Here is a 27,478-nt window from a genome sequence, read left to right as displayed (position 1 = left end):
GCATCTTTTTCTCATTTCAACCGTATTCTGTCCTTGACTCATTCTCTAATTCTGCATGTGAGTTTCAAGAGTTTGAGAGTTAGGAGGGAGTCTTCTACACAAATCTGATTTATACTGCCTTCCTCTTGCAGTGTGTCAATGTTAAGAAATGGCAAGCCAACATGTCTGTTTCATCCTCTTTTTTATTCTACCTCCCCCCCTTCCCCATCACAGGCTTATGTGGAATGTCTGTTTCCATCGTAATTCTCCTTGTATATGGGCGTGTTGTCTTTTCCTGTGAAGACAGTCCTGTCTTGGTTGTATTGCTTATTACTCACAGCAAAGGACACACAACAGGCATATATGTCTCCTGCCTAGGTAGATACATGGTATTTCCAGGGATTGCAATATATTCCCTAATCCATCAGATACAGTATGGGCATCCCAATGCTCCTGAGGTGGACTTAATTCAACATGGAGGCATGTGACTCAGTGACCTATAAAGGAAGCTGGCTATCATGGGATTCCCCTCTCAGGCATTCAGTTGGAAGAATGGAAGAAGGCTTGGCTTTCATTGCAGGACTTATCACTTGGGTCAGAAAACATACAAATTCCAGTACAGTAAAAAGGCAGAGCATTCCCTATAATATAGGGAAAGGTAGTGTAGTGATTTGAATAGGAATGGCCCCCTTAGACTCATATGTTTGAATACTTGATCTATAGGGAGTGGCACTACCAGGAGGTGCGACTTGGAGTAAGTGTGGCCTTGTTGGAGGAAGTGTGTCACTAAGGCATGGCCTTTGAGATCTCAGAAGAAGAAATCATTCCCTGTTGCCTGAAGATCAGGATGTAGAACTCTTAGTCACCTCCACAGCACTATGTCTGCCTGTATGCTGCCATGTTTCCCACCATAATAATTGACTAAATCTCTGTAAGCCAGCCCCAGTGAAATGTTTCCTTAAAAACAGTTGCAGTGGTCATGGTGTCCCTTCACAGTAATATAAATCCCAAGAGAGGTAGTTATCCAAATATTGCTTTTGCAAATATTCTACCCATGGAAGAATCAACTTCTATTGGATGTGCTCTCACTTATTACAAGGACCATGCAGTTTCTCCTCTGCAGTGAATCTCTTGTTCTGTCAGTAAGTCTCCAGGTAACAATTGCATTATGTAACATTTGGGGAAGAGATATAAACACCTGCTTACCTCTTCAGATAGGGCACTGAGGAGAGAGTAGAGAAACAATCCATGCCAAGTCTATGATGCTGAACTAGTGAGTTTCTTAGAGGTTGTTCTGTGAAGAGCATAAGTGATGTAAAGCTGCATTGCCAAAAGATTGCCACACGAGTGAGGGACATCTCATGAACTCAGAATCCTTGGAGTTCCCTGTACAACTTGTAGGCAGGTCTACTGGAGAATGTTCTTCCCTCTACCCATTGCTTATTGTTTGTCCCTTGGAGGATAAGCCTTTTCTTGACTCTTGTAAATTCCTAAGCTCTCGGGCTTTTTAAGTTTTATTAGTTTCCTTATGGTTATGACCCTCTTCTTTCTTGCATAATGAATTGTTTCAGTTCGTAGGGAATTCCTGCACAACAAATGGCAAGATATCTTACAGATCCTCAAACACATTTTCTTCCTTTCAGGAGACTTAAGATTTGTAAAAGTTTGGTATACATTGACATCAGACCTTTGCCCTTTACAATCCTTACTTTAATGTACACTTTACATATTAGTGCATGTCTTAGAATATATCCCAACTGCTTTTATTCCAAGCAGTTTTATTATTTATGACCAAGGTAGGACTTCAGAGTATTTAGTGAACGATTTTTCTGTAGTTGTTCTGTTTCACTGCCTTCTTTTTCAAGCCTGTAATCCTTATTTCACTTTAAAGGCATAGTAAAAAGTAATTGTGTTCGAAACTATGAACGTAAGTTGAGTGCATTTGCAGAAGTGAAACATTGACCTGAAAATTTTATGCCACCATGTAGCATATTTTTTCTTAGGAAAAAAAAAGGTATTTCGAGGTACATAAAGTGTATTAAAACACTCTTGAGCCAGAGAATGGCTAAGGGGGTAAGTTGCTTGTCACAAAATTCTGATGACTCAAAGTAAGATCCCCAGATTACACATAACAAGCTGCATCAGGAGAGCACATGGGTCTGTAATCCCGGGTGTCTACCTGGAGGTGGGAGGCAGACAGAAGAAGTACTGGAAGCTCTACATCTGTGAGTCTGGGTAAAGCATCAGTGAACCTCAGCACTTTGTCTCAAATAAAGCACACAGCAAGGATCAACAGCAGAAAGTTTCTTCTGACCTCTATGTATATGCATGTAACGCAGGGGTGTCTATACCCATAGGCACCTACACACAGCTCACGTCCTCCCTTGGGATCCTATATCTTGCATGCATACATTAGGTCTACATTCGGTAGTCAGTTCTTTGGTTGAATTGGCAAACGTATGTTAGGGTTGCATTTGCATCTACATCTACCAATCCTGGAGTTGACTGGGAGCTGCATGAGAGGTTTACCTATTGGCTGCTGCCAATATTTAAGCATCCATGGCTGAACTACTTCTCATACAAGTTAGTTTTGTTGTGGTTTTCATATTCGGTCTGCTATTCATGACTGCATTCAATAGAGTTTAATAGCAATCACCTTTATCTCTGTGCAAGTTTGCTATCTTGGAAGGACCCTGGTGATCAGAAAAGGACTAACAGAAAATTCCAGTGCCAAAACTTAAAAGAATAAGAGAGAAGCACAAGCAGAGGATGGGGCTGAAACTAAAACAGGGAAGAAAAGATGGAGATGAGGCTTTTTATACATTCACAGCACTTTGTTAAATTTCATTCCTACTGTGTAGGCTTATTCCTCTTCCCTGCCCTAGGGAACAGATGAGAGAGATAGAGCAAGAGTAATACAAATAAGCGACCGTTTTCCCATCTCTGGTACAATTCTTGCTGAACTTGCTATATCTTAGCCCCTTAACTCAAGAGTTGTACAGATCAATAAGAAATTACACAGCTGCTAAAGAATCCTCCACAGGGATACTCTTGGAGTCCATAAGAACCCATAGCAAGAGATTTTGTATTTGATGAAATATCTCAGATGGAAACATTCCATCTCTTCTATGATGCTTCACTATGTTCTATGACTTAGAAGAATTTCTTCTGGAAAGAAAAAAGAAAAATTTTTTTCAAACTGTTGTCTTGTTGATACAGGTGCTTCATCACTTCACTGTTTAGTTTCTTATTCAGTCAAAACCTGAACCAGATGTCCATTCTGTGACATACACAGTATCCTATGTCAGGGACTCACCCTTGAAATAAACTGACTCGTTCTCCCCTTAACTATTCCTAACTTTCATACATATTGAATTTGATTTTTTTCAATACTGTATCAACCTCTATGTGGTCAAAAATAAAATAATATCTAATTTTCATACCTCCCATTCTGAAACAGTATTCATTACATGCCTTCTTTTGGGTACTAAGTGCTACAATCACCTGAAGAATTTTCAGCTTTTCTATATCATAACGTTTACTTATGATTCTGCAGTGTCCAGAATGTTGGTACTGCATGGGGGCTTTTCTGAGATTGTATTAGATTACTAAGGCTTTTATATTTAAGGTAGAGGGAGTATAGGCATAGGTAGAAAGTGGTAGCAGACACTAGAAAGACTGAAATACCTCTGACTTTCATTTTAGGGGGAAACATTATTCTTGAATAAAAAAAAAAATTACCTTAACTACAATGTTTAATATTAACCTTAAAATTATCCCCTTTAGAACCAGGCCTGGTAAACACACCTATTGTTTCTTATACTTTAAGCTAAAGGCAGGATGGTTAATTGGGCCCAGGTGTTTCAGGCCAACCTAGGCAATATAGCAAGAATCACTCTTTTAAGAACATCTATTTTTAGATTCTGATTAATTTCTCTTAGAATGAACAACATGTCTTCTTCACATTGCAATTACCCTTACCTGACAGCCATGGTTATAGGCAAGAAACAAAATATACTTCTCTCCCTGTTTTGTTAGTGAGTTGATGTTTATAACGTCTGTTAAAAACCCAGTATTTCTTTCCTCTTTTACTTCTAAGCTGATAAAATATCCACATTGTGAATATGAGTCTGTATGGTTCCTTATTTCTGTATCATTATTAAGAGGTCCCAGAAGTTTCTAGTCTATTGTCTGAATATTTTAGGATGCCTGGGCGAATTACAGAACTATAGTTGGTTAATGAACTGATACTGACTAATTTTTTAAATTTAATTTTTTTTCTTATACACTTTACATCCTGCTCACTTCCCCTTTCCCAGTCACCCCATCCCAGAATCCTTCCTCCACCCCCATCCCCTTCTCCTCTGAGTGGGTGGGGGGCCCCTGGGTATACTCAGACTCTAACACTGCAAGTATCTGCAAGGCTAGGCACTTCCTTTCCCCCTGAGGCCAGATGAGTCAGCCCAGTTAGAAGAACATATCCCAGGCACAGCCAGCAGCTATTGGGATAGCCCCTGTACCAGTGGCCAAGAATTTGATGCTAGATATGGCATGGGCTTAGGGTAAAGACTTATTTCATTATTCTGTTAAAGAAATATAGTAACAACATGATTCCTAATGGCATGCTGCTATATCTGTAGATGAGTGTCTCACTCTACCCCTAACAGAAGAGCTTCTTCTTGCAGTAGGTGGCAATTAATACAGAGACCCACAACTGGGAAATACGCAGAGAGTAAGAAAAATTGGAGTACTTAGTCCTAACTAGGACACCTTCATCAAACCCATCCTCTTGAGGCTCCTCAATCTATGTTGAAATAGGATAGAAAGATTTTAAGAGCTAGAGGTAGAGGATGACTCCAAGGACACAGCATCTTCTTTACCTGTGGGACTGCGTAAGGGTATCCTGGTTCATGGCTGAGCAGTTCCCTAGAACCCCGAGATTGCCCATGAGAACCGGCAGGAGTTTGGCACCCCCAAGAACCCAGGGTCCTGAAAAGCAGTCCAGTCTCCATAGAATTACATTGTTCAGTCACATAGGCCAGACTATAGGCCTCAGGCCCTAGGGATTTACATACTAATGAAGGCCAGACAGCCCCTCCCAAAGTCCACAGGTAGAGGGTGTGACTAGAGGCCTCAGGGCCTAGGGATTTACATACTAATGAAGGCCAGAGGGCGGAGCAAATTAAGCATGCCTCCCCAGATCCTCCCCAGATCCTCCCCTTTTCTCCCTCCCTATATAACTCAGGACTGCCCTGAGTTTTCCGGGGTTGGGGGTGGGGTTACGCCTAGATCCATCCACCATCTGCCATGACAATAAACCTTTCTGGAACCAAGGACTTCCTTGTGTTATTGGGGCCTGCCGCTGCCAGAGCCTCCAGGCCACTAGAACCATAGACATTCCTCCTACATGTGGGACCAGCAGCGTGGAAACCCACTGGGACTCCACCGCACAGGCTCGAATCCCTCCCCCCCTGCACTTACCTAGAAAGATGCTTACACGTATGAACTCATCGAGACTCTAGCAGTATGCCCGAGACCTACACAGGTTTAAAGCACATGGCATCCCAGCAGTGGGAGGTGGAAATGCACACAGGTTACAAATCTAACTGAGAATCTATCTGAAGTTGATATCTATGGACAAGAGAAACTCCAACAGAGTCAACTGGGTTCATCAACCACACTCCAGAGCAAGCTGAATGTCTACAAGTAGTTGAGTAACACAAAATGAACTCAGTTGTATTTTTGAAGATGTTTTATTTCATTTTTTTTTTGTTGACATTTGTGGTTTTTGTCTCAGTATTTTGCTTCTTTATTTTGCTTTTTGCTTTTGTGGGATCTGTGTGTGTGTATGTGTGTGTGTTTCTTTTTTTTCTTTTTTTTTTCAAATTAAATATTACAAACAGAGAGAAAACATAAACTGGATGGAGGAGAAGGTATGGAGGAACTGGGAGGAGTTGGGGAAAAATATGATCTAAATATATTGTCTGAATGAAATTCAAGGAAAAAAATTAAAAAACAGCCTTCCACAAACAATTGGGCAAAGTACTGGGTTCCACACATTGGTGCTTCTTCAGATAAAGGACAAAGAAAAGTGGAATAAACTTTATGAACCTTCTGTGCTCAAGAATCCCAGAATATGAAAGTGTCAGGCACTTTGGTCTAACTTACTGGAATTTCTCCGTTTCTCTTCTTCTCATAAGCAATTGTCTCCATTTTTCAAATGTAACATAGGGCTAATGGTTATATCTCACATATTTTGAGTAACAATTAAAATAGTTTTACAAGTCTGTAACAGGAGATATCTTGAAACTGGAGATATTTAAAATATGGCACCCGGTCAGGCTTGTTCGCAGGCACCCACCATTTTCCCACTGCTCTGGATCTGACGGTGGATCTGGCTATCTAGAAACACCAGCCCTGGAACCTGCTAGACACCAGTGTGGCGGCTGGCTCTGCCAACCCATCACACTGCCCCCACAATGCTAGGCTGAGCCCAGACCATTCCTGGTATGCCTGCAGTAGCAGGTAGAAATGAGACCCTTAAAGCTTAGTGATTATCGAGTGCATTTATATATTTGGAAATACTTAATTAATAAGATCCCCACACAATTAGAATTGTTACCCAATATCTAACCTTTATCTATAAATTGTTTGTTACCCGGGACTGCTCTTGACATATCTGTGGTTCTCCATGGCTGCTAGCCTCCTCCTCTCTTTCCTCCTTTTCCCGCACTTTCCCACTCTTAGCTCCTCCCACATTAGCTCCTCCCCAATTAGGGAACTTTATTGCAAATATATGCAGCAGTAGCAGGAAATTATCATGCTACACAAGTTCAGTTAAAAAAAAAAAAAGAATCCCAGACTATAAAAACTGCTTGCATAAAGCACTTTTTCAATAAAAATAAAAATAAAATAAAATAAAATAAAATAAAATAAAATGCTGTGTAAGGCTTAGTGAAAAGAAACTTCTAAAACATGATAGTTGAAGTCATTGCTGGTATTAAATAGTGTTCTCTACTTTAATCTATGAAGACATACAGTATACAAAAGAAATTATATGATGTTTCCTTTTCCAAAGGGAGGAAGGTTTTTAGAAAAAAATTATTAATACCTCAAACTTTGAGTTCCTAGACCATAAAAAAAACCCAACACATTTTAATTGAAACTAATTAGCAAAGGAAGACAGGATGCAGTTCATCTAGAGTATTCGGATTTGGTGACTAAGTGCGTATTGAACGGTTATTGGAAAGAGGCTTATAATTTCTAATATTCCTAAAGTGAACAAGAAAGCCAGCTGCATGCTAATTGCATCATACAACATAGGAAATAGTCCTCAAGTGCCAATAAAGTGGCACCTGATATTTGTCAAGAGACCAGGTATTGTTGGTAGACACAATACGTTCCACAGTTTGACGCCTACGTTTTCTCGGTGGATCCTGCAGAGAGCAGCAATAATATGAGCTACAGCTAAATCAGTGTGTTTTATTTATTTTTTCTTTTTTATCTCTAGAATCGTGTATACATGTTAAAATTGCACAATGATACCAAAAGTGCACAACTAAGGGAACATCCATGAATTAGGTCATGTTTAGCCCACTGAGCAGAATAATGTTTTGAAGAAAACAAATCAGAGATGCTTTGAAGGCCGTATGAATTTTAAATTATTGTTTTTAGTCGGTACGCATTTGCCAGCTCATTTTAATAGCCGTGTCTTTTGGCATCAATGACTGCTAATATTTACAATGGCGAAATAAACTGATCTAATTATTATATTTAGCATTCGTTGTTATCTTGGTGAACATGTGCCCACGTTTCGAATATTCTCGGTTGAGTCTGGATAGTTTCCCGCACTAAGGGAAGGTACTGAAAACAGATTTGTGAAAACGTAGTAATGCCTTGATTTGCCCCAAATGTAACATAAAACACATCTGTTAGCCTTAAGGCAAACTCATCAGGATTCACTGTTCAGAATTCTGGAAATCATCATTAAAGTATTACTCAACTCGATTATTGTTCTGTGTGATTCCCACTTAGTGGTGTAATTAGGTCTCAATTAGAATGCAACTTTGTTTCTTCTAAGCAGCATACTGTCATCATCATAAGGAATGGATGTACTTATGTTGGTCTATATTTTAAACTGATAACTTCATTTAGCTTTTTGTTAAATTTAATTTAATTTGGATTTAGTTTGAGTAGTCTCAATTTTTGTTCTGGAAATGTAATATTGACACTATGTATTACCACTAAAATTGTATTATATGTGACTGTGAAATTGAATGTTTTTGTATACCATAAAGAATGTCACATAATATTTTTCTATAAATAGTAATTTACATTTCTATTGAATATTAGATAATTAAAAGAAATAGAAATTTAAATACAACTATTAATACATCAATATAACTTGTAGCTATAGAATATTGAATGACTTAAATCTGTAAATTATATTGGAGATTGTATGAAGACAGTGAATCTTTAACATTATTCATAGATGTTAACTTCATTGTCCCCTCTCTTTAAGGGTGTGGTTAGGCCCACTGGGGGATATGCTGTCATGTTGAACTGGACAATGTCTTCCATATATGGACTCAAACCTGGAGAGGTAACCACGATTTTACACTTATAGCACATGGTATTTCTCTGACTAAGACACACATTTTATTGTTGTTTTATTATTTTTTTTTTTTAGGTATGGTGGGCAGCTTCTGACTTAGGCTGGGTTGTCGGACATTCCTATATTTGCTATGGGCCTCTTCTGCATGGAAACACAACAGTTTTATATGAGGTAACAAAATAGAAATGATACTTTATACAGGACTCTTATTTTACTGACTGTTCTTGATAAGTAGCCCTGGATAGTACTGGTGAAAGACGGATAGCAACAGGAAGCATCGTTATAGATTCTTTACTTTAAAAGTTATTTCAAAAGGGAAACAAATATGAAGAAAATAATTGTTACCTGTTTTTATTGTGTCAATGAAAAAAAATCAATAGAAACAGAATTCTGGAGAAAATACAATAACAAACATAAAACCTATGCCAGGAGACTTGTAAATGGTATTTGAAAAGAGATGTGGATTTTAGAATCATAAGAAACCATTACTGTAAAACGATCAATATAGATTCACATTTTGTTTTTTTACGGAGTCAGTGGATTTACCAAAATATCTTTGCCTGTCTTAATTACATATTTTCCATGGTTTCCAATAACAACTATGAATGTAAAAAAAGAAAGAAATCTAGTGTGACCAGATTCAAAGCTGAATGGTTAACAACGTGAAGATTTTTGATACAGTAATTAATGTTGAACTGAAATAAGGTTTCTATACATGTGTTGGAGAATTCCTCTCAGGAGCCTGCTTTCTGAAGTTCTTTCAGCCATTTACATGAAGATTTATCAACATACTGAACAATATACAGTGGTTCACAACCTGTGTGTCATGACTTCCATAAACCATCCAGAAACACAGATATTTACATTACAATTCATAACAGCAGCAAAATTACCATTCTAATATAGCAACGAAAGTAATTTTATGGTTGAGGGTCACCACATCATGGAAAACTGTATTAAAGGACTCAGCATTAGGAAGACTGAGAAGCACTGAGCTAGAAGTTGGGCTCTGAGGTAAAACTCCTTGGTACCATGTCTGATGACATGTGTTCAATCTGCAGAACACACATGATAGAAGGAGAGAGCTGACTCCTTCTGCAGGTGGTCCTATGACTAACTCCACAGTATGATACAAGCATGCATGTGTGTGTGCACACAGGAAAACAATAAATGTAGTTTTTAATACTTTTTAAACATCTGGATGTGGTGACTAATACAGTATCCTATTTAATATGATACTAGATTTTCTGGAAACTCTAACAAGTTGTAAAATATAGAAACCTTTACATATTCCTATTTAAATTAAAACATAATGAAGAGGACCTAGAGAGATGCCTCAGTGGTGACACAGGCTTAATGCTTGTGCACAGAATTGTAGTTTGCTTTCCCAGCATGCAAGACAGGTAGGTCACAAAAGCTTATAACGCCAGGCCTCTGGTATTTATTAGCTTCTTCTGTCATCCACAAGCACACAAGTGCACATGCACATTCTTTCTCCCCTTTCTCCTCTCTGTCCTTTCCTCTCTATCTCATTCTTTCTCCGTCCTTCCCCCCTCTCACTCACACATACACCAGTAAAAAAGCAAAAATAATATAAATATTAAAATATTCTAAAACCTTATGATAGAGATTAAGTACAAAATATTTTCAGTTTTCAGCTTTTGCTTCAAATTTTTCCATGTGATCACCTATCACTCAAGCAAGCTATTGATATGTTGTTTTAAAAATGTCCACCATATGCAGTGGTATAATCTTACTTTTCCACACTTGAATTATTTTTTTTTCAGTTCATATACGTAAGAAAGAAAGTAATTACCTAACCTCCTAGAAAGAGATGGAGAAATTGCCAATAGTTGGTTAAAACAACATGCTTAGTGTGAATATTTTATGAGTATCATTGGATGTTTGAACGGCTACTGTATTTTATAGCACTGTACTAAGGTGTCGTTATAAAATTATAGGACATAGTTTAGGAATAATCAGGCACAAATGAACTATCTGACAGTGTAGATGAATGGGCAGCTTCTCAATCATAGACTGTCTTCCACGTCAGCAGTCTCTCACTAGGTGATAAGGAATATCAGACTAGTAAGTGGGGCATGTAGGGAAAAGTATCAGATAATTTAGCTATTTTGTTATATTAAGAATTGTCAACTCAACAATTGTGTAGATAAAAAATGTGAGTCCAATATCTACCTTCATGAAATTTCTACTGCACAGGCCACCATTTTGACTCCCATCGTTTTTAGTTGGCTAGTATTCTGTCTCTGAAAAAATACATATAATAGACTTTGAAGCAAGTGTTAAAGCAGCTCGCACTATTACGCTTTTCTTGCACCATGATTTCATATCCTGCAGACTTGATAGACATTTCGAGTTTGTAATATAACACGTGAAATAATCTTGACACATCTGCTCCATACTAACGTTCTTGTGACACATCAAGTGTTTTTTTTTATTAAGTCAGAACCCTTGAAGAAAACAAAATAAATCCTAACACCAAATGCTTGCTTTGAAATGAGACATTGCCTATTCAAATGTGACAAGGCAGAATTCATTATTAAGCTTTCATGACTCTCACACTGACCTTAGCGTCAAAATACCCAGAGTAGGAGTATTTGATTTTGAATTGGCTTTCTATTATCTTTCTTGTTTATTTAAAACGTGCTAACACTACCAAGAGAGCATGGCTGTTTATCTTGGAATGATGTTCTCAGAAACAGAATAGTGATTCTATAAACATTTGTCATGTGGCTGACAAGATATATTTTAAATCTTTGTTAATTTCCTGGATTTTTTTATCCTCCTTACTTATAATATCTTGGGGTTTTTTTTTTTAATTTTTTTTCTGACCTCAAAACGAAAATTCTTAATTTTTTACCATTTCAAAAGTTATCACGTACTAACTTTTGGACCTTCATTTTCTTCTATACAACCTAGATTCCCTGAAAAGCGTCCCTCTCCAAATCATTTTGTATTCATACTCTTCAACCCATGCTTCATCTCACTGTAATCTGGCTTGAGTCTGTATCACTCCACAGAAGTATCTCTTATCAGACGTCACTATTGACGTCATTACGTGGCAGCGTAATGCCACGTTTGCTTCTGTCAGCAGGCATCAGCCATCATCATCTGTATCTTTCTTCATCCTTATTTATTTCTCCCCATGCTGGCAATTTATTTTGCCTAGTGTATATTTTGTCAGTCTCTTCTTCCATGCAATAGGGCAGTTTGTTTGTTTTGCTTTTGATATATGGGCATGCGTGAACCAATGGATTTATTAAAGTTACAGACAGTATTGTGGGTGGAAACTTAATGATAGGAATCCTGGTGGCAAAAATGCAGCTGCATCGCAAAAGCGCACATCTGCGCATGACTGACAAGCTACAGAGATTCAGCCCTGGTGCTTCTCGCATGACCCGCATGCAAGTCAGCTGGTCAGAGAGTCTCTTCCACCAGAATTATCTTCGGCTTTAGTTCCTTTTCTCTGATATTATATATATTGAAAACAGACTTTTCGTGCACTATGTTCTCATTATGGTTCCCTCTTTCCAACTCCTCCCAGATCCTTCTCACTTTCTCACCCGTCCAAATACATTACACACTACTTCTTTCTCTCATTAGAAAGCAAGCAGACATCCGAATGATGATGATGACAATGGTGATGATGATGATATAAAAAAGAACAAACTTGACTTTAATTCATATTTCATTTGGAATTCTCATATGATTTGTACCTGGAAGTCTAGTTGCTCATTTCATATAATCACTAGACTGGCAATCTTTCAGAAAGGTGATACTGACCACATGTTACTCCATTCTAGGCTGTCTCTACCCTGGCTCTTCTCTTCCCCTGCCCCTTTATCAACCCTTTATCAATAATAATTAAGACAACAGAAACTAAACCAACAATGATGTACAAATAATCATTCCCAAGTAAGATATAATCAATATTTCCTAATCTCTTACCCCCAAAATATTTTATATATTTTTAGATTTTTCAAATAAAACAAAGTTCAAGATATTTATTGTCTTGTGACACCTACATGAAAGACCCCCCCTCAAGGGAGACACTGAAGGGACAAGGACCCAAAAATACTCCAAAGACTGTCTTGCTGCAAACACACTCGAGGCAGGTTTATTTTGGAGCTCCGGCCGATAGGTGCCTCAGGCAGGAGGTAGAGGAATCGACCCAGAGGCCCAAAAGCTTAGGGTTTATATAGGTAAAGGTGGGGGGAGCGGGAGGTTGTGGCGTAGCCACACATAATTGGTTGTTTCAAACATCTGCAGTTTGTGCCAGCAGATCCCGGGCAAGAGTTTGACTAATCTCACGGGAACAGTCCCTGGTCCCTGTGGCCTTGGGATGCGGGGTGGATGCTTATCTGAGCCAACAGACCATCTGGCTGAATTTAATTCGAAAGTCCTTGAGACCTTTGATGGGAGTTTTTCCAGAGGAGGCGAAGTCAAACATCACGGGAACAGATGGGTGTTTCATTATTGTTCTCGTTCTCGAGGAATTTATCCTTGAGCATCTTCTCTATCTCTTAGAACCGGCCGATTCCCGGAACACTCAATTGACCTTTGTTTCTCTAGCTCTGCATCCTTTATGAGGGCCTTGGGCTATCGAGTTTGCTGACCTGTGTTTGTGAATTAAGGCTTTCTGCTATATTGATTTTAAACTAACTTAAAATTTCTTCTTCACTATACATTCACATGTACATGTCTCCTCACTCCCTTTTAGCTAATGTTATTTATTTATTAACCTTACATCCTGATTCCAGCTCCCATCCTACTGCTACCAGCCCCTCCCCCATCTGCTTCTCCTCTCATAATATGGATCATGGATCCCCCCCACCCCCCAACATCGGTATCAACCCAACCTGGAACATCAAGGCACTGCAGGACTAGGTGTACTCAGGCCAGACAAGGTGGGCCAGTTAGAGAAACAGGGTCCACAGACAGATAACAGAGTCAGAGATAGCCCTCGCTCTAGTTGTGTTGGGGGACCCACAGGAAGACCAAGCTACACATCTGCTACATGTGTGGGCGCCCTATGTCCTGCCAATGTCTGGGAGCTCCCAAGGGTCCAGGTTAGTTCATTCTGTTGATCTCTCTGTTGTGTCCCTACCCACTTCAGATTCCTCAATCCTCTCATCAAGGCATCCACAAGACTCCCTGAGATCCATCTAATGTTTTGCTGTGAGTCTCTGCGTCTGTTTCCATCAGGTGAACCCTCTCAGAGGATGGTTATGCTAGTCTCCCATCTACAAGCATAACATGCTATCACTAGGATTAGTAATTGCCCTCGGATGGTTCTCTATTTGGGCCAATCAATGGTTGGTCATTCCCTTAGACTTTACTCCATCTTTGACCCTAAACATCTTGTAGACAGGATACGTTTTGGGCCAAAGATATTGTAAGTGAAATGCTGTCCTTATCCCTCCACCGAGAGTCCTATCTAGCTACAGATGGTGGCCACATCAAACTTCAAATGTTCTATCGATAGAAGTCTCATCTACAGTTACCTTATCCTTTTAATTTAAAATGAATGAAATTACATATTTTTGACCATGTGTATCATAAAAAACAGTAAAAAGGAAAATTGAAAATAAAACCAGTTGAAGCCAATACATTTACTTTTGAATAACCCATAGATTGAATACTTTGAAAAATAAAATGAATAACAATTGGATGAAAAGAATACAAAAATTGTAAGGTCACTTAAAAACACATAATCATCATACTTGAAAGACAGTTTGGAAAATTTCCCCTCTAGTCAAGGACAAATCAAGGACGTCATTTTCTATGCTTCTAGTTGACATAATTATTGAATTTATTGATAGTTGAAAGAAAAATATGAGGAAATACAGGGCATAAATATCAGATAGGGATGACAAAATTTTACATATGGTATTTACATATTTACAAGTGGTTTAATTATATAAATGAAAAGCTTTGGACTGAATAAAAATCCCCTCAGCTTTAAATTCAACCCAATCTTGGGGAATGGATAAACATAAATACCTGTTGAATTGCCATATGTCAAAGATGAGTACCTGTGGTTGAAATATACTCTAAAATTTAATTCAAATCTGTAAGCATGTTAGCTGATGAAAATTTTAAAGGAAATAGTTAAAACTTCCTTGGAAGCTTAACTTCAAGATACAAGACTATTACATTCTTGAGCAAAGTCTCTTTCAACACTGATGAACACAATTGACACGTAATAGGACTTTTTTTTCTTCTTCCATAAGTAGACATACAATTCTATAGCTGCAGGATGAAGACCTAAGGGAAAATTTCAGCTTCCTGATGATTTCCACATTCAAATGCATTAATATGTCTCTCATTAAAATGAACAAATAAAATCCCTTGTATCAGTTTCTCAGTTGGAGTGTTCTTAACTCAATTAGCGGTGGTTTTTAAGTGCAGAGTCCTCTCTCCAGACCCCAACCACACCCTCTTAGTTACTGTCTTCCTTTTCAAGTCTTGCTTTTGTATCTTTGGTTATTCTTATGTTCATTGTTGCCACAGGAATTCACCTATATGTTATTTTTTTTAAAAATGTTTTCCTGTTATACACAAGATCACATTTCATGTACAGTTCCTCAGTGAGACCTTCTTTTATTTCTTGGAAGAGACGAACCCAGTTTGGACAGTGGTCCAGTGCCTCGTGTTGAGCTGACTTGCTTCTCTCTTGCAGTTCCGTTTATTTTCAGGCTCTTTTGAAAAGTTTGCTTGCTCCTTTCTGCTCTCACTTAGATTTAAAGGGAAGGCTCATCTGAGTTTTACATAGCATCAGTGCTCAACTTCAAAATTTGTTTTTCTCACCCATTCATTTACCAATAAATATTTGTGAATGAAGTGACTGAGTGAAGATATCAAACAAAAGTTGACTTAAAGGTTTTCTTTTTGTTGTTGTTGTTGTTCTTTCTTGGATGAGAAATATATAAATATAACATTTTTTTATCAAGGGATCTCATGAATGGCTTATTCAGATAGATTACATTTTTATAGACAAAGGTTTAATCTTATTAGTACATTTGAATATATTTGAAGACTCAATTTTGTATCTAAGAGTTAAAACAGATTCTCACAATTGGTTTTCATATTCTTGACAGGAACAAATTAACCAGAACTCCTTTATATGGCTATTTTATTAATGAAATGTTGATCTAACAGACCTAACTCCAGTATCATATGGCTGGGGGCAGAGGTTTGTTATGGTAGCTACTTAGTTGGGTTTCTGCACTTGTGACAAACTATTTAAGGTAATCAGTCTAAAAATAAATATAAAATACTAATTTGGGTTCATAATCTCAGTGGTTCCAGTCCGTCCTTTCTTGGTTCCATTGCTGTGGGCCTGTGACAGAGCAGGAAGTGAGACCCGGGAATACATAGCAGCAAAGAAACAAAAGCAGACAGGAACAGGCTACTGTCACAGTTTCTCCTTTAAGAGCATGAGCCTGGGATGAAGTACCCTGGTGCATATATAGCAGATGTGCAGCTCAATCTCCCTGTGAGTCCTTCACCAAATGGAGCTGAGGCTCTCCCTAAAGCGGTAGCCTGCCTGAGGTATCCATACCCGAAAAGAGCTGCCTCAGTGAGAGAGGATATGCCTAAACTGACAGAGACTTGATATGTGTGCCCATGGAAGTGGGGTGGGCTGCAGTGGGGGAATACCCAGGGGCATTCCTCCCTCTCAGAGAAAAGGCAAGGGGGTCCCACCCTCTCATAGGAGAAGAGGAGGGGGATGGGGAGGGTGGGTCACAGTGAAGGGGAGACTTGGAGAGGGGGTTATTTACAGCACTTGAGATGTACATTAACTAATTAATTAATTAATTAAAAAGATATGAGCCCAATGATCAAATTTCACAAGCCTGCAGCCCCCCAAAGTTGTTTCCATCAGTTCTTACTGAAAGCATCATACGACAGTTGAGCTTTTCACACCAGCATTTGAGAACACAACAGATATAATGATAACAATGTTTTCATATAGGAACTTTGATGCCTAAGCGACTCTAATATCTTAGTATCAAGTACAACTATGTGTTGTCACATGGTGAATCTACGCATAAGTGCTTCTTAGTCTGTCTCTGTCTTCTCTTTACCACTTGCCTACACTTTTTGACTGCTATCTGCAGAATCAAGCTTAAGATTTTTTTCTCAAGGACAAGGAGTACTTGTAGATCCCTCCTTTGCTTTTAACTTTGCTGTGCACCTGCTGCAAATCTGGGTCTTGTACACGTATCTTCATTTCAGAATACAGTGCACCCATGTGTCTTCAGTGGCAGCAGTGTTGTTGAGTAAGAAGGCAGCTGAGTATTCCTTAGCTAAATTATTACATGGGTCCAGGGGATAGCATTAGTTATGGTTTCTATTCAATCTGTCATGATATTAAGCCATAAACTAGATGGTATACTTGATTTTGACAGAAATATTGTTGTTCCAATATAATAAAAATTTTAGGAACCCTCAAAAAAAGCTGAAAATATAGTTCAGTTGGTAGACTACTTGCCTAGCATGAGTAAATCCCTGGCTTGCATCATCAGCACCAGATAAACCCATGATCCTAGGACAGAGATATAGGATGTCTAATGCCATCCTCTGCTTCATAGTGAGTTTGAGACCAACGTGGGCTACCTGAATCTATCTTATAAGCAGAAGAACAAACAAACATGAAAACAGAAAAAACTGCAGTCCATTAAAAAGTTCACTCTTAGCCGGGCGGTGGTGGCGCACGCCTTTAATCCCAGCACTCGGGAGGCAGAGGCAGGCGGATTTCTGAGTTCGAGGCCAGCCTGGTCTACAGAGTGAGTTCCAGGACAGCCCGGGGTACACAGAGAAACCCTGTCTCGAAAAACCAAAAAAAAAAAAAAAAAAAGTTCACTCTTGCTTTGTAGCTGCTTGCACTTTCACAGAGTTATAGATCTGGTAGTCGCAAGTGTCTCTTGTAAATTCTTCAATAGTCTCTTCAGGCTAACTAGGGTGGATGGTTAATGTTAATAATTCAATAATGAACTTCAAAGGACTGGTTTAACAACATAAAAGTCTTAACACCCTGAATTATGGTATAGAGGCATGGTCACTTGTCAGGAAATTTTAATATCTGCTTTATTTCCCAATATGACCCTGGGTAAATTCAACTTCCTTAGGAGTGCATTTCTCATGCATGGAAGGAGAAAACAGACACAAGCTCTCCAGTTTCCATTTCTGCAACTCGTTTTTGGATCATTTCCCTTTTTAAAAAGAAAATTTATTACCTGGTATCGTGTTTTAAATTTTATGTTTAAAATGCTCGTCTCTGGATTGCACTCTAGTTTCCTTTTTAGAAATTACTGATGATGTATTTGTTGGAGAAACTGCTCTTGCGTGTTAGAGTCTGAATGGCAAGGCTCTTCTGTGTCTATTTCACTTCAGACCTTACATGCTGAGCGTCAGATTAAGGGTAGCAGTCCCTTTGTATCACTTAATCGATCCATTCATACAAAGCATGAAGAATAATTGGCAAATTGTAAAACTAAAGTTAATTTTGGATGAGATTCTTCTAAGTCATTACTCACAAAATACTACTTTCCTCTTAGGATATTAAAATTAAAATCCAAATAGCTCATTCCTCTGCATTGGAACTAAATAAGATGTGGAAATTTAAGTATTCCTCATTTCTTCTTTCAAAGCTTGTTTGTCCTCACAACACAGGAGTGGTCACTGGAATACTGGAGGCAGTTCCCTTTGGAGCCTATTAATTCTCTTCGAAGCTAAGGCTAAAGGACCAGCACACTAGGTACCAGTTGTCAGGCTACCATCAACTTTGAAGAAAGAGGAGTAGATGCGGAGAACATCCCAGGGGTCTCTCTGCTCAAGGATCTATCCTTTATGAGTGGAGCTTTTGAGGGAAATAAGTCTGGCTTTAAAGCTTTCATCTGAGAGAAACAACAATGATCATGGCCTGCCACTACCCATATATTTATAACCTCATGCTTCTAGTATTAATCTTTATGTTCGAGGACTGCAGGACATGAAGCTTGTTAACCTTTTGTTGCATCACTTTTTTCCCCTGAACTGGTAAAAAGAATTGAGAGTTGAAGTATTCCTGCCTCCATTCATTATAGAAGGAATTGCATAAAAATGAGCGTTGCATTCTCCTGTATTGCATAGGAAATCTCAGGGAAAGCATATGTAAATGCACCTTAAAGCCTCAATGAAATACTGTTTGCATGTGAATGTTCCAGTATAAACATACTTTACATACATATAATTCATTAATACATTGTAAGTAATTATAATTATTCTAATTGACACTGATTTTAGGTTATTTCAGGTATGAAAATCTCATAGTTGAGAATATTAAAGATGAGAAATACTTAACAGTTGGCTTTTGTAGATGACAAATTTGCCTAGCTATCTATCTCATCTTGGTTGGTATACTCTGGGATGTCTGTGCTACCCTGGATTTATAGTTTTCATGAGATTATGCTGTGTAATGCTTTGCAAAGAGTTCACTAGTAATGTTTCTTAATTTATCATCCCAACTAGGCCCTTAAAAAAACAAAAACAAAACAGTGCAACTCTTACAAGAATGTGTAATTATATTCCACTATGCATTGTTTGAATTTTTACATATTTTCTCTTATTTTTTATTTCATTCTCAAAGACATGGAATTTCACTTCTCTTTGAGACTTGTAGCTGTTATGTAACTAAGTAATACACTAATAAGCAACATATAGATTTCCTGTTTCACTGATGTAATGAAAATTTTTTTTATCGTGTTTTCTTTCTCTTAAGTGAAGCATAGCAGCAATCTACTTTATGGAGTGTTTGTGATGAGGAAATTGACTAGGTTATTACTGTGATTGGGTTTGTATAATTTGATCTTCTCAAATAAAAAAAATGAAGTGGTTGCCAACATCTCTTAAATTCTTCAAATGGCAAGTGGTACAGAGACATTTATTTTTGAGTTTATTTTTCTTTATATACACCTGTGTGGTGTGTTAGATCAAGCAAGTGAAATGTGTCATAAACTCAATGTTTACAGGAGCATTTTGTGAACCACGTTGTTCTAGGGGCGGTGAGGGGGAAACAGAATAGTCATCAGGTACTGTCCTTGTACTATAGGAACTGAAAATATAGCCTTAGAATTAAAATCAATCTGACAAATGGAAAGCAAGCAAATACGTCAGTATCAAAATAAGAAATCTCTCATACAGTGTGAAAAGTGCAAACAGGAAAAAGAAAATGCTAGTCAACTTCAGAGAGCTATCAGCTATGGAAAGTATTCCATAATAGAACGGAAAGCTAGCTCTGATACGTGTCCATTAATTTTTAAGAGAACATTATGTCTTATAAAAGGGAAGTGTTTGTGTACAAGAAAGTTAGGGAAAAAATCACTATTATTGATTGAGTCTTAGGGAATCAGAACTCTTTTAAGCACTTTCTATATATGATTTCACACTACAAATCTATAAAATAGGATTTAGAATCTCTGACTTATAGTAATAAAAAACATGGGCCAGAGACTATTAAATAACTTTACTAGTGGCATTGGCTGATGAAGTTAGGTTTTCAAGTCTGCCTTTATTGTAGTACTCCTTTGTCCTCTCAACAGACATTTGGTAATCTAGTAGCTCATCATCATAATATATCCTAGTTCAATGTTAAGGGCAGGGTGACTGTGGGGGTGTCAAGTGGACAACATTAGAAAGATAGGAAGGACACTGAATATAGCTCTGATGACTTCAACTAGGGGAGCTGGTAAAAAAGCAATTCTCAACTGTAGTTCTACAGTAGGAAGAAAGGCCAGTAGAGGAGGACATAATGCCTTCGTTTTGGATCACTAGTTTCTTTATGCTATTCAGACATCTGTCTGGAACGGGGTGTGTCAGTTTTGAAGCTGCAGAAAACTCCACTAGCTAGCTGATTTAATAATTTAATTCTCCAAGTTAATCAAGAAATGCACAGAAAAGAACATTAAGACTAGAAGTTGGGTGAACCTTTGGAGGCTCAAAAAAAAAAAGAGAAGAGGTATAAAGTAAAAACTGAGAAATCTGAGAGACAGTAGCAGAAACTGAAAAGCAAATTACACTCAGGGACAGTGGGTTTCAACATCAATGGAGAACAGCATTACACTCAAGGTTAGTGAGACAAGATGTCTAAACTGGGCTTCAGGGATTGGTATGCCTAGAATCACCTGTAAGACATGATTTACAGAATTTTGAGGGATTGATGTGTTTGATTTTATGGAAAAATATGAGCAGGTTCAAGGTGTATGGGCAGTGCTGGACATGGTGAGTAACTTTGGCAGCATACAACATCCGATAATGAATATACAGTGCTTGACTGCTTGCATAGGAGTCAGCTTGTATGATTAGCAAGAAGCTATTTAACTTCTCTACTAATGGCACATACTCCGTGATCACTGTGAATTAAAAAAAAAAAAAACGATCTTAATGTTTCCCTCTAGTACACGGTAACAGAGTGATTGAAAATCAATTAGCATGGAAGAGCACAGGGGTAAAAAACATCCTACTCGAAGCTGTGAACTACTAGCTGTGCCGAGGATGAATGTTCTCTGTGACTACTGAGAATGCTAAATATGTCAGACCTCTAATTAGCTCAGCACCAGGCTTGCAGAGTTGCCAATTGCATGCTCTGTATCATTTACTTGACACTAACGCTTCCAGAAGTTAGATTCTATTTCTGGAGATATGTAGATGCTAATCACCTAGATGACAGCAATGGCTTCTTAACTGGTATTAGTCTGGTTTTAAGACCCAATGTGCCTAGTTTAAATAGCTGGCAAAAGACAGGTAAGAGGTAAAATGAAAAACAAACAAAAACTGAAACAAGACACCTACAGGTTTTCAGGGTGCATTCCTTTAGAACTGCTTATAACAGTATGCCACAGACTGATTTTAAGAGTAGATATTTATTCCTCATGGTTTTGAGTTCTACTGTTTGTTTCCATCATGAAACCTTGTTATATACTTCAGGCAGGGGACGAGAACTTCCCTCGAGTTGTAGAAGAATAGACAGATGGGGGAAAACCCCACCCTTGCAGACTGTGGATAGCAGCGTTAATCAATTCATGAAGGAGGATAGAGCTCCTGCCATCTAAATATCTCTTTAAAGCCCCTTCCTCCACAGTCTATATTAGATATTAAACTTCCAATATGTGGAGGTTATTCAGACCACATGTAGTTAACAGACATGAATGTCACATACATGCACCCCCAAAACATATAACACACATTCACACACTTGAACACACACACACACACACACACACATACATACAAATACAATCAGGTAATTAGTGTATCAGCAATATATTTTCTGTTTCATACAAACAGCGCTGAGCAAATTCCATACTCTGTTTTGAATTCAGACTTCTTCCAGTAAATAGTAGATGTTGAAGATTTGTTTATGTTTTAGTAAGTCTCAAGTTTAAATGTTGTGAACCAAAACATTCATGCTTCGGTAATGGCATATGACATGAAGTAGAACCTTAACAAATGCTGTTGCCAGATCCACCCCTATTCCAAAATAAACAGAGCGATGCTTCGCAGCACCTGTCTGCTGAAATGAAATTCATACTGGCTGGTTCAGAATGTTGTTCTCTCTGCCTCAAGACCTCAGTAAAACACGCCTTGGGTGACATTCTTGAAAATAATGTTCAGAAAGAAACTAGATGTATTTGTAGCTTGCAAAAACAGAGGCAAGCACTGCACTGGTCTAAAAATTATTTGTACCAAAGCCTGAAAACCACAAGGAGGAATGATCTCCACAGAACAAACTCACATGGTTTATAATAAAGGGCTTCATTTTGTTTAGAGTTCAAAGATTTAACTTGAAAAATTATCTTTTTTTGATGAGGGTTTATAATTATCTCCACTTTTATTTTTCAAGGATTTAATATTGGTAATAAATATATATGGACTTGAACGTTCCTTGTTTTTTTCTAACCAGAACCTTGTCATCTTTGGTCTGTTAATAACAGGCTGAGTCTTAAAGTGGTAGAATATTATACAAGGAAGTTAATTTGGAATATATATATATATATATATATATATATATGTGTGTGTGTGTGTGTGTGTGTGTGTGAAATATATACATATGTATGTACATATTTGTATATATGTATGTATCTTGGTGCTTATACTGTGAACTGTTAGTAACCACTTATAAGTCTAGTTAATAATAGTAACTGCTACTTTATAAAATTGATGTTAAAAACTTATGTTGTGTGGACTGGCAACCTGCATTGGCAGGAAGAGGTGTTTGTCTGGAAATCTGAGGATCTGAATTGGATTGTGGGATATCACACGGTAGAGAGAGAGAACTGACTCCTAAGAATAGTCTTCTGATTTCCAGGTGTGTCTTGTAGCATATACTTGCTTATGCATACTCTCTTTCTATTTTTCCTTCAACAAAGGAAACACATACATAGAGATGTGTAACAAATGAAGCTGCAAAATCTCTGCATTACCAGTATTATTAAAGTATTATCCCATGTCACTAGATAGAACCAATAACATAGACTATTTGAGAAAAGCTCATTAAAAAGTATACAGTAAAGAAGCAATGACATGTATTTAAGCGTAGGTTTTGTTGATTTTTCTTTTTTTTTTTGCTGCATTTTGGTTTGGGTGTATCTTTTCATTTGCTTTTCAACATCACAACTTTAGTCTTGTATTTTTAAATTGAGTGATTGCCTATTGAGAGGCAATGGAAGGAGAGCTATGGAACTGGGGTCAATTTCTATTGTCAGATCAGCATGGTTGCTGCATTATTGAAAGGCGTTACAAAGGTTATATTTTGCTTATGTGCACATTCATTTATGTACATAGTTGTGCAGAAGGGCATGAGAGGAAAGGGTACCCAATAAAATCAATAATGTATTGACATCACTTTTATTTAATGTTCATAATGCAACATGTTCCTGGCATTTGCTTCAGTTTTTTTAAACTTACTAGTGGCAATTAACGGACAGTATAGCACTACTGTACTCCATGTATGATGTGCACACCATGCGGCATCGGCTATACGATTGTTTATAATAAGTATCTATATATAATTCCATATCATTTTTTGTCAGATTGTAAGTTACATTAGTGTAGGGCCTTCCCTGGAGTTTTACCAAAATAGTTTCCATGTGTAACAAACCCATAATACATGCTCAATAAGCATTTATTAAATCTATGATCACTCTGAACACAATTTCCTTTTATAATATCAAGGTGTTTTATGTTGTCTAATGAAATGGCTATGCAGGTTCTGCTTGATATTAACAAAAATATTTACTCAGATCATAATAATTATGTTAATCAGCAGGCTGTTTTAAGAAAAATATTTTCTTTGGTGTTATTTCATTCTCATCAGTCTTGAGACTGTATAAAATATATGTTTAGAATAATTTTAAAATAGGAAAATTTTTTTTATATTATTTAACTTTCTTCTGGAAAATGGGGAGAAAAATTCAAAACAATGAAACTGTTCTAGTTCAATTAGTGTACGATGGATCATGAGCCTGTATATGTTGCTTCAAAGACTCCTGGTAGTAACACTACATCATGGTTTTCAATTCTTATGCTCAATAAATACAATATTGGTGTATATTTATTTGACATGTCATCAGAATCTCATATTATTCATAAAATATTTAAGTGATATTTCTAATATTTAGTGTATCATTTTGTTATTATCAGACGTGACTAACTGAAGGCATTATAAAAGAATCAAAGCATATCTTATATGAAGATAGTCCCACATGGCACACTATGCTTATGTCTTCTTTTAGCTGACATAAATACAAGTATCAAGTTTGGTGCAGTATCATTTTCTTCCGATACTGTCAAGTAGTGAGATTCTATTTCAGTTGGCGATAGAGTGGTTTTTTAGTGGTGGTTACACAATTTTAAGAGATCATCTTGGTATTGTTGACTTACCAAGCAAATATTGACAAAGCGGTTTATAGTGGTTTATCCTTACTTAGGCTGCAAGAGAATAAGAAGTTAGACAGTGAAAGTCAATTGCATAAGGCTTATTTTATAAATCATTTCTCTATGGGTGAAATCAGATTTACCAAATCACTATCCAGTGCTCACAAGATTGATTGATGCTTAAGACACTTTGAAGACATATAAGTCAAGAGTGTTCACCTCACTTTATGAGAAAGAATAAAGCTGTAATATCATTTCTGACCGATGGTCTTGCAGCTTCACATTTTATCTCACATTATGTGCATGTGTTGTCAGCTTGTAACGGATAGCTTTCTTCACTATTTGAATTTACTGATTCATATAGAGGAGTCATGATATAAGTGGAAGTTGATTCTAGGATTCATTACAATGAATTTCCAGTTGAAACAGATCATATTTAAACGATGAGAGTGAAAGCATGACTGTCCTATAAGAGGCCTGAAAGATTATTTTGATTAAAGAAAAGTAATATAGTTACATTAAAGAACATTAATAGTGATTGTTTAAAAACAAAAAAAACTAAGCCCTAATCATGTCTTATCAAATACCCTCTCTGAAATAAGGACTGAATCTAAATGATTGTCCAGCTATGGTCTTCTTCAAATTGACTATTTCAGTTAATTTTCTATTGCAATGACAACATACCATAACCAAGGCAAGATATAGAAGAAAGAGTTTATTTGAGGCTTACAGTTTCAGATGGTTAGACTCCATGATTCTCATTGTGGGGGGCATGGCAGACAGGCAGGCAGGCAGAAATGTCTGTTGCTGGAGCAGTTCCTGAGAACTCACAAGTTGAAATATAACCACAAGGCGGGGTGGGAGGGGGAGGTAGAGTCGGGGGGGAGAAAAGGGGGGAGGGCGGGAGGAAGGGAGAAAGGGAGAAGGAGAGAGGGAGAGAGCGAGGGAGGGAGGGAGTGAAGGAGGGAGGGAGAGAGAAAAGAGAGAGAGAGAGAGAGAGAGAGAGAGAGAGAGAGAGAGCGCTAAGTGTGAATATCATGAACTTTTGAAACCACAAAACCCTTTTCCAGGGGCACACCTCCTCCAACAAGGCCATACCAACCAGTGTTTCCCAAAGAGTTCCACCAACTGAAGAGCAAGTACTAAAAAATAGAGTCCTATGGGGTTCATTGTTATTCAAACCACCACATAGATTGTCAGTTCTTTTCTAGTTCTCGGTTTGAAGTGATTTCTCAGTTTGCTGTAAGCGAATTCTTTCCTCTACCTGCCTTAGTTTAGAGTTTACCATGTGAGATTTCTAGAACCAAAGACCCATGGGAAGCTAAGATGAGATTTGATCAGTGAAGCTCAGCAAATATTACATAAGGTACCCCATCTTTCAGGAGTGTCTTATGTTCTCTAGCATATTCAAGGCAGCATAACTGTTTTCTTTTGATTATCTTAATCTGTGCCTAATATGTTTTACCATGAAGTATGTATGCATTTTTATTCAACATACACTAACTATCTAGGCACCTTGGTCTAAGAACAGGAAGTCTAGCAATGATCAGAAGAGATGGACAATTGATGGCATAGGAATGAGTCAAGATTTCCGAACACTCAAACTAGTTGGGAAATTACTGCTCTATTCTTTAAGGCTTTCCTGCTTGTTGTTTAAAAGAGCATTTACCAAAATATTTTGTGCTTTTGAGTTACATAATTTCCAGCATCACTATGTTTTATGCATTCTCCTTCAATTGATATATATATATATATATATATATATATATATATATATATATGCATATATATTCATTCAAAGACCAAAAGGCATATTTTTTGCTAGCATGTTGAATTTTTTAATTTGTAGAAGCTTCTTTCTTTAGAGTAGGAACTTTAATTATGAAAACATAGCAATCATTGTGATTTTAACCTCTTTTTCTCAGGAATTGCTCTCATCACTTTTAAGGTTGGAAATTACAAATGTGTTAATATTGAGAAAACAATAATATTTCTCATTTACTATACAGCAGAAAATCCTTCTATATAATATTTTATATATAAATATTAATATACAGATATATTGTTTAGATATAAGAAATATTAATATATAGTAGATAATTATAGAGTATATGTAATTATTTGTATTTATATATAATTACATATATAATATATAAATATATAACATATAATCTATATACTGTGTATATATAATTTCTTGACATAGAGAAGATTCTATTTCTAATTTCAATGTGATACCTACTTCCAAATTTTTATCTTTAAAATATTGAAAAAGAATTCATTTCAATTTAAAAGCTCCCGAGTTCCTAAAGGGGAGAAAATGATAGCCTGGATATTTTTTCTGTTAGGTTTAAATTATAACAGAACACGGTGATATTTTGAAATTAAGATTTGTTGAGAAGCTATCTTTGTTAATATTGCTATGTTAAATGTATATGTATAGAACTGTGGCTGAAATATGAGACATTTACCCAGTGACATTTTAAATGAATCTCATCATAGGGAAAGCCTGTGGGAACTCCGGATGCTGGAGCTTATTTCCGTGTGCTTGCAGAGCATGGAGTGGCTGCCTTGTTTACAGCACCAACCGCAATTAGAGCCATCCGTCAACAGGACCCTGGGGCAGCCTTGGGGAAGCAGTACTCTCTGACAAGGTGAAGTAGAGATGCACAGGACAAATTACATTAGGAACTACAGTCAAAATATAACTGAGCATTATTTTTTGGTTGTGTAGTACCTCCATAGAAGGAATAAAATATTTACAATATTGTTAAGAATGGCTCTGTATATGTATCTAAGTCAGACTGTTGGATAACTTCCCATATTTTTAAGCACTACAGTTTTGTTCATTTCAATTCAACTCTAACCAGATATTCTCTCTTCTTTTTATGTTTCTCTCTCTCTCTCTCTCTCTCTCTCTCTCTCTCTCTCTCTCTCTCTCTCTCT

General features: G+C 37.3%; 1 protein-coding gene across 2 annotated transcripts in view; it reads left to right on the top strand.

Moving 5' to 3' along the window:
* Positions 1–27,478, top strand: part of Acss3 (acyl-CoA synthetase short chain family member 3) — a 163,631-nt gene that overhangs the window by 73,937 nt on the left and 62,216 nt on the right. For both annotated transcript variants that reach the window (XM_028754554.1, XM_028754555.1), the window contains exons 6-8: positions 8,501–8,581; positions 8,669–8,764; positions 27,035–27,186. In XM_028754554.1, coding sequence (XP_028610387.1) covers positions 8,501–8,581; positions 8,669–8,764; positions 27,035–27,186 — 329 coding nt within the window. The remainder of the gene's footprint in view (positions 1–8,500; positions 8,582–8,668; positions 8,765–27,034; positions 27,187–27,478) is intronic.

The sequence above is a fragment of the Grammomys surdaster genome, unplaced genomic scaffold (assembly GCF_004785775.1).
Source record: "Grammomys surdaster isolate TR1022 unplaced genomic scaffold, NIH_TR_1.0 126028, whole genome shotgun sequence".
NCBI lineage: Eukaryota > Metazoa > Chordata > Mammalia > Rodentia > Muridae > Grammomys > Grammomys surdaster.
This window is presented reverse-complemented; position numbering and strand designations above follow the sequence as displayed.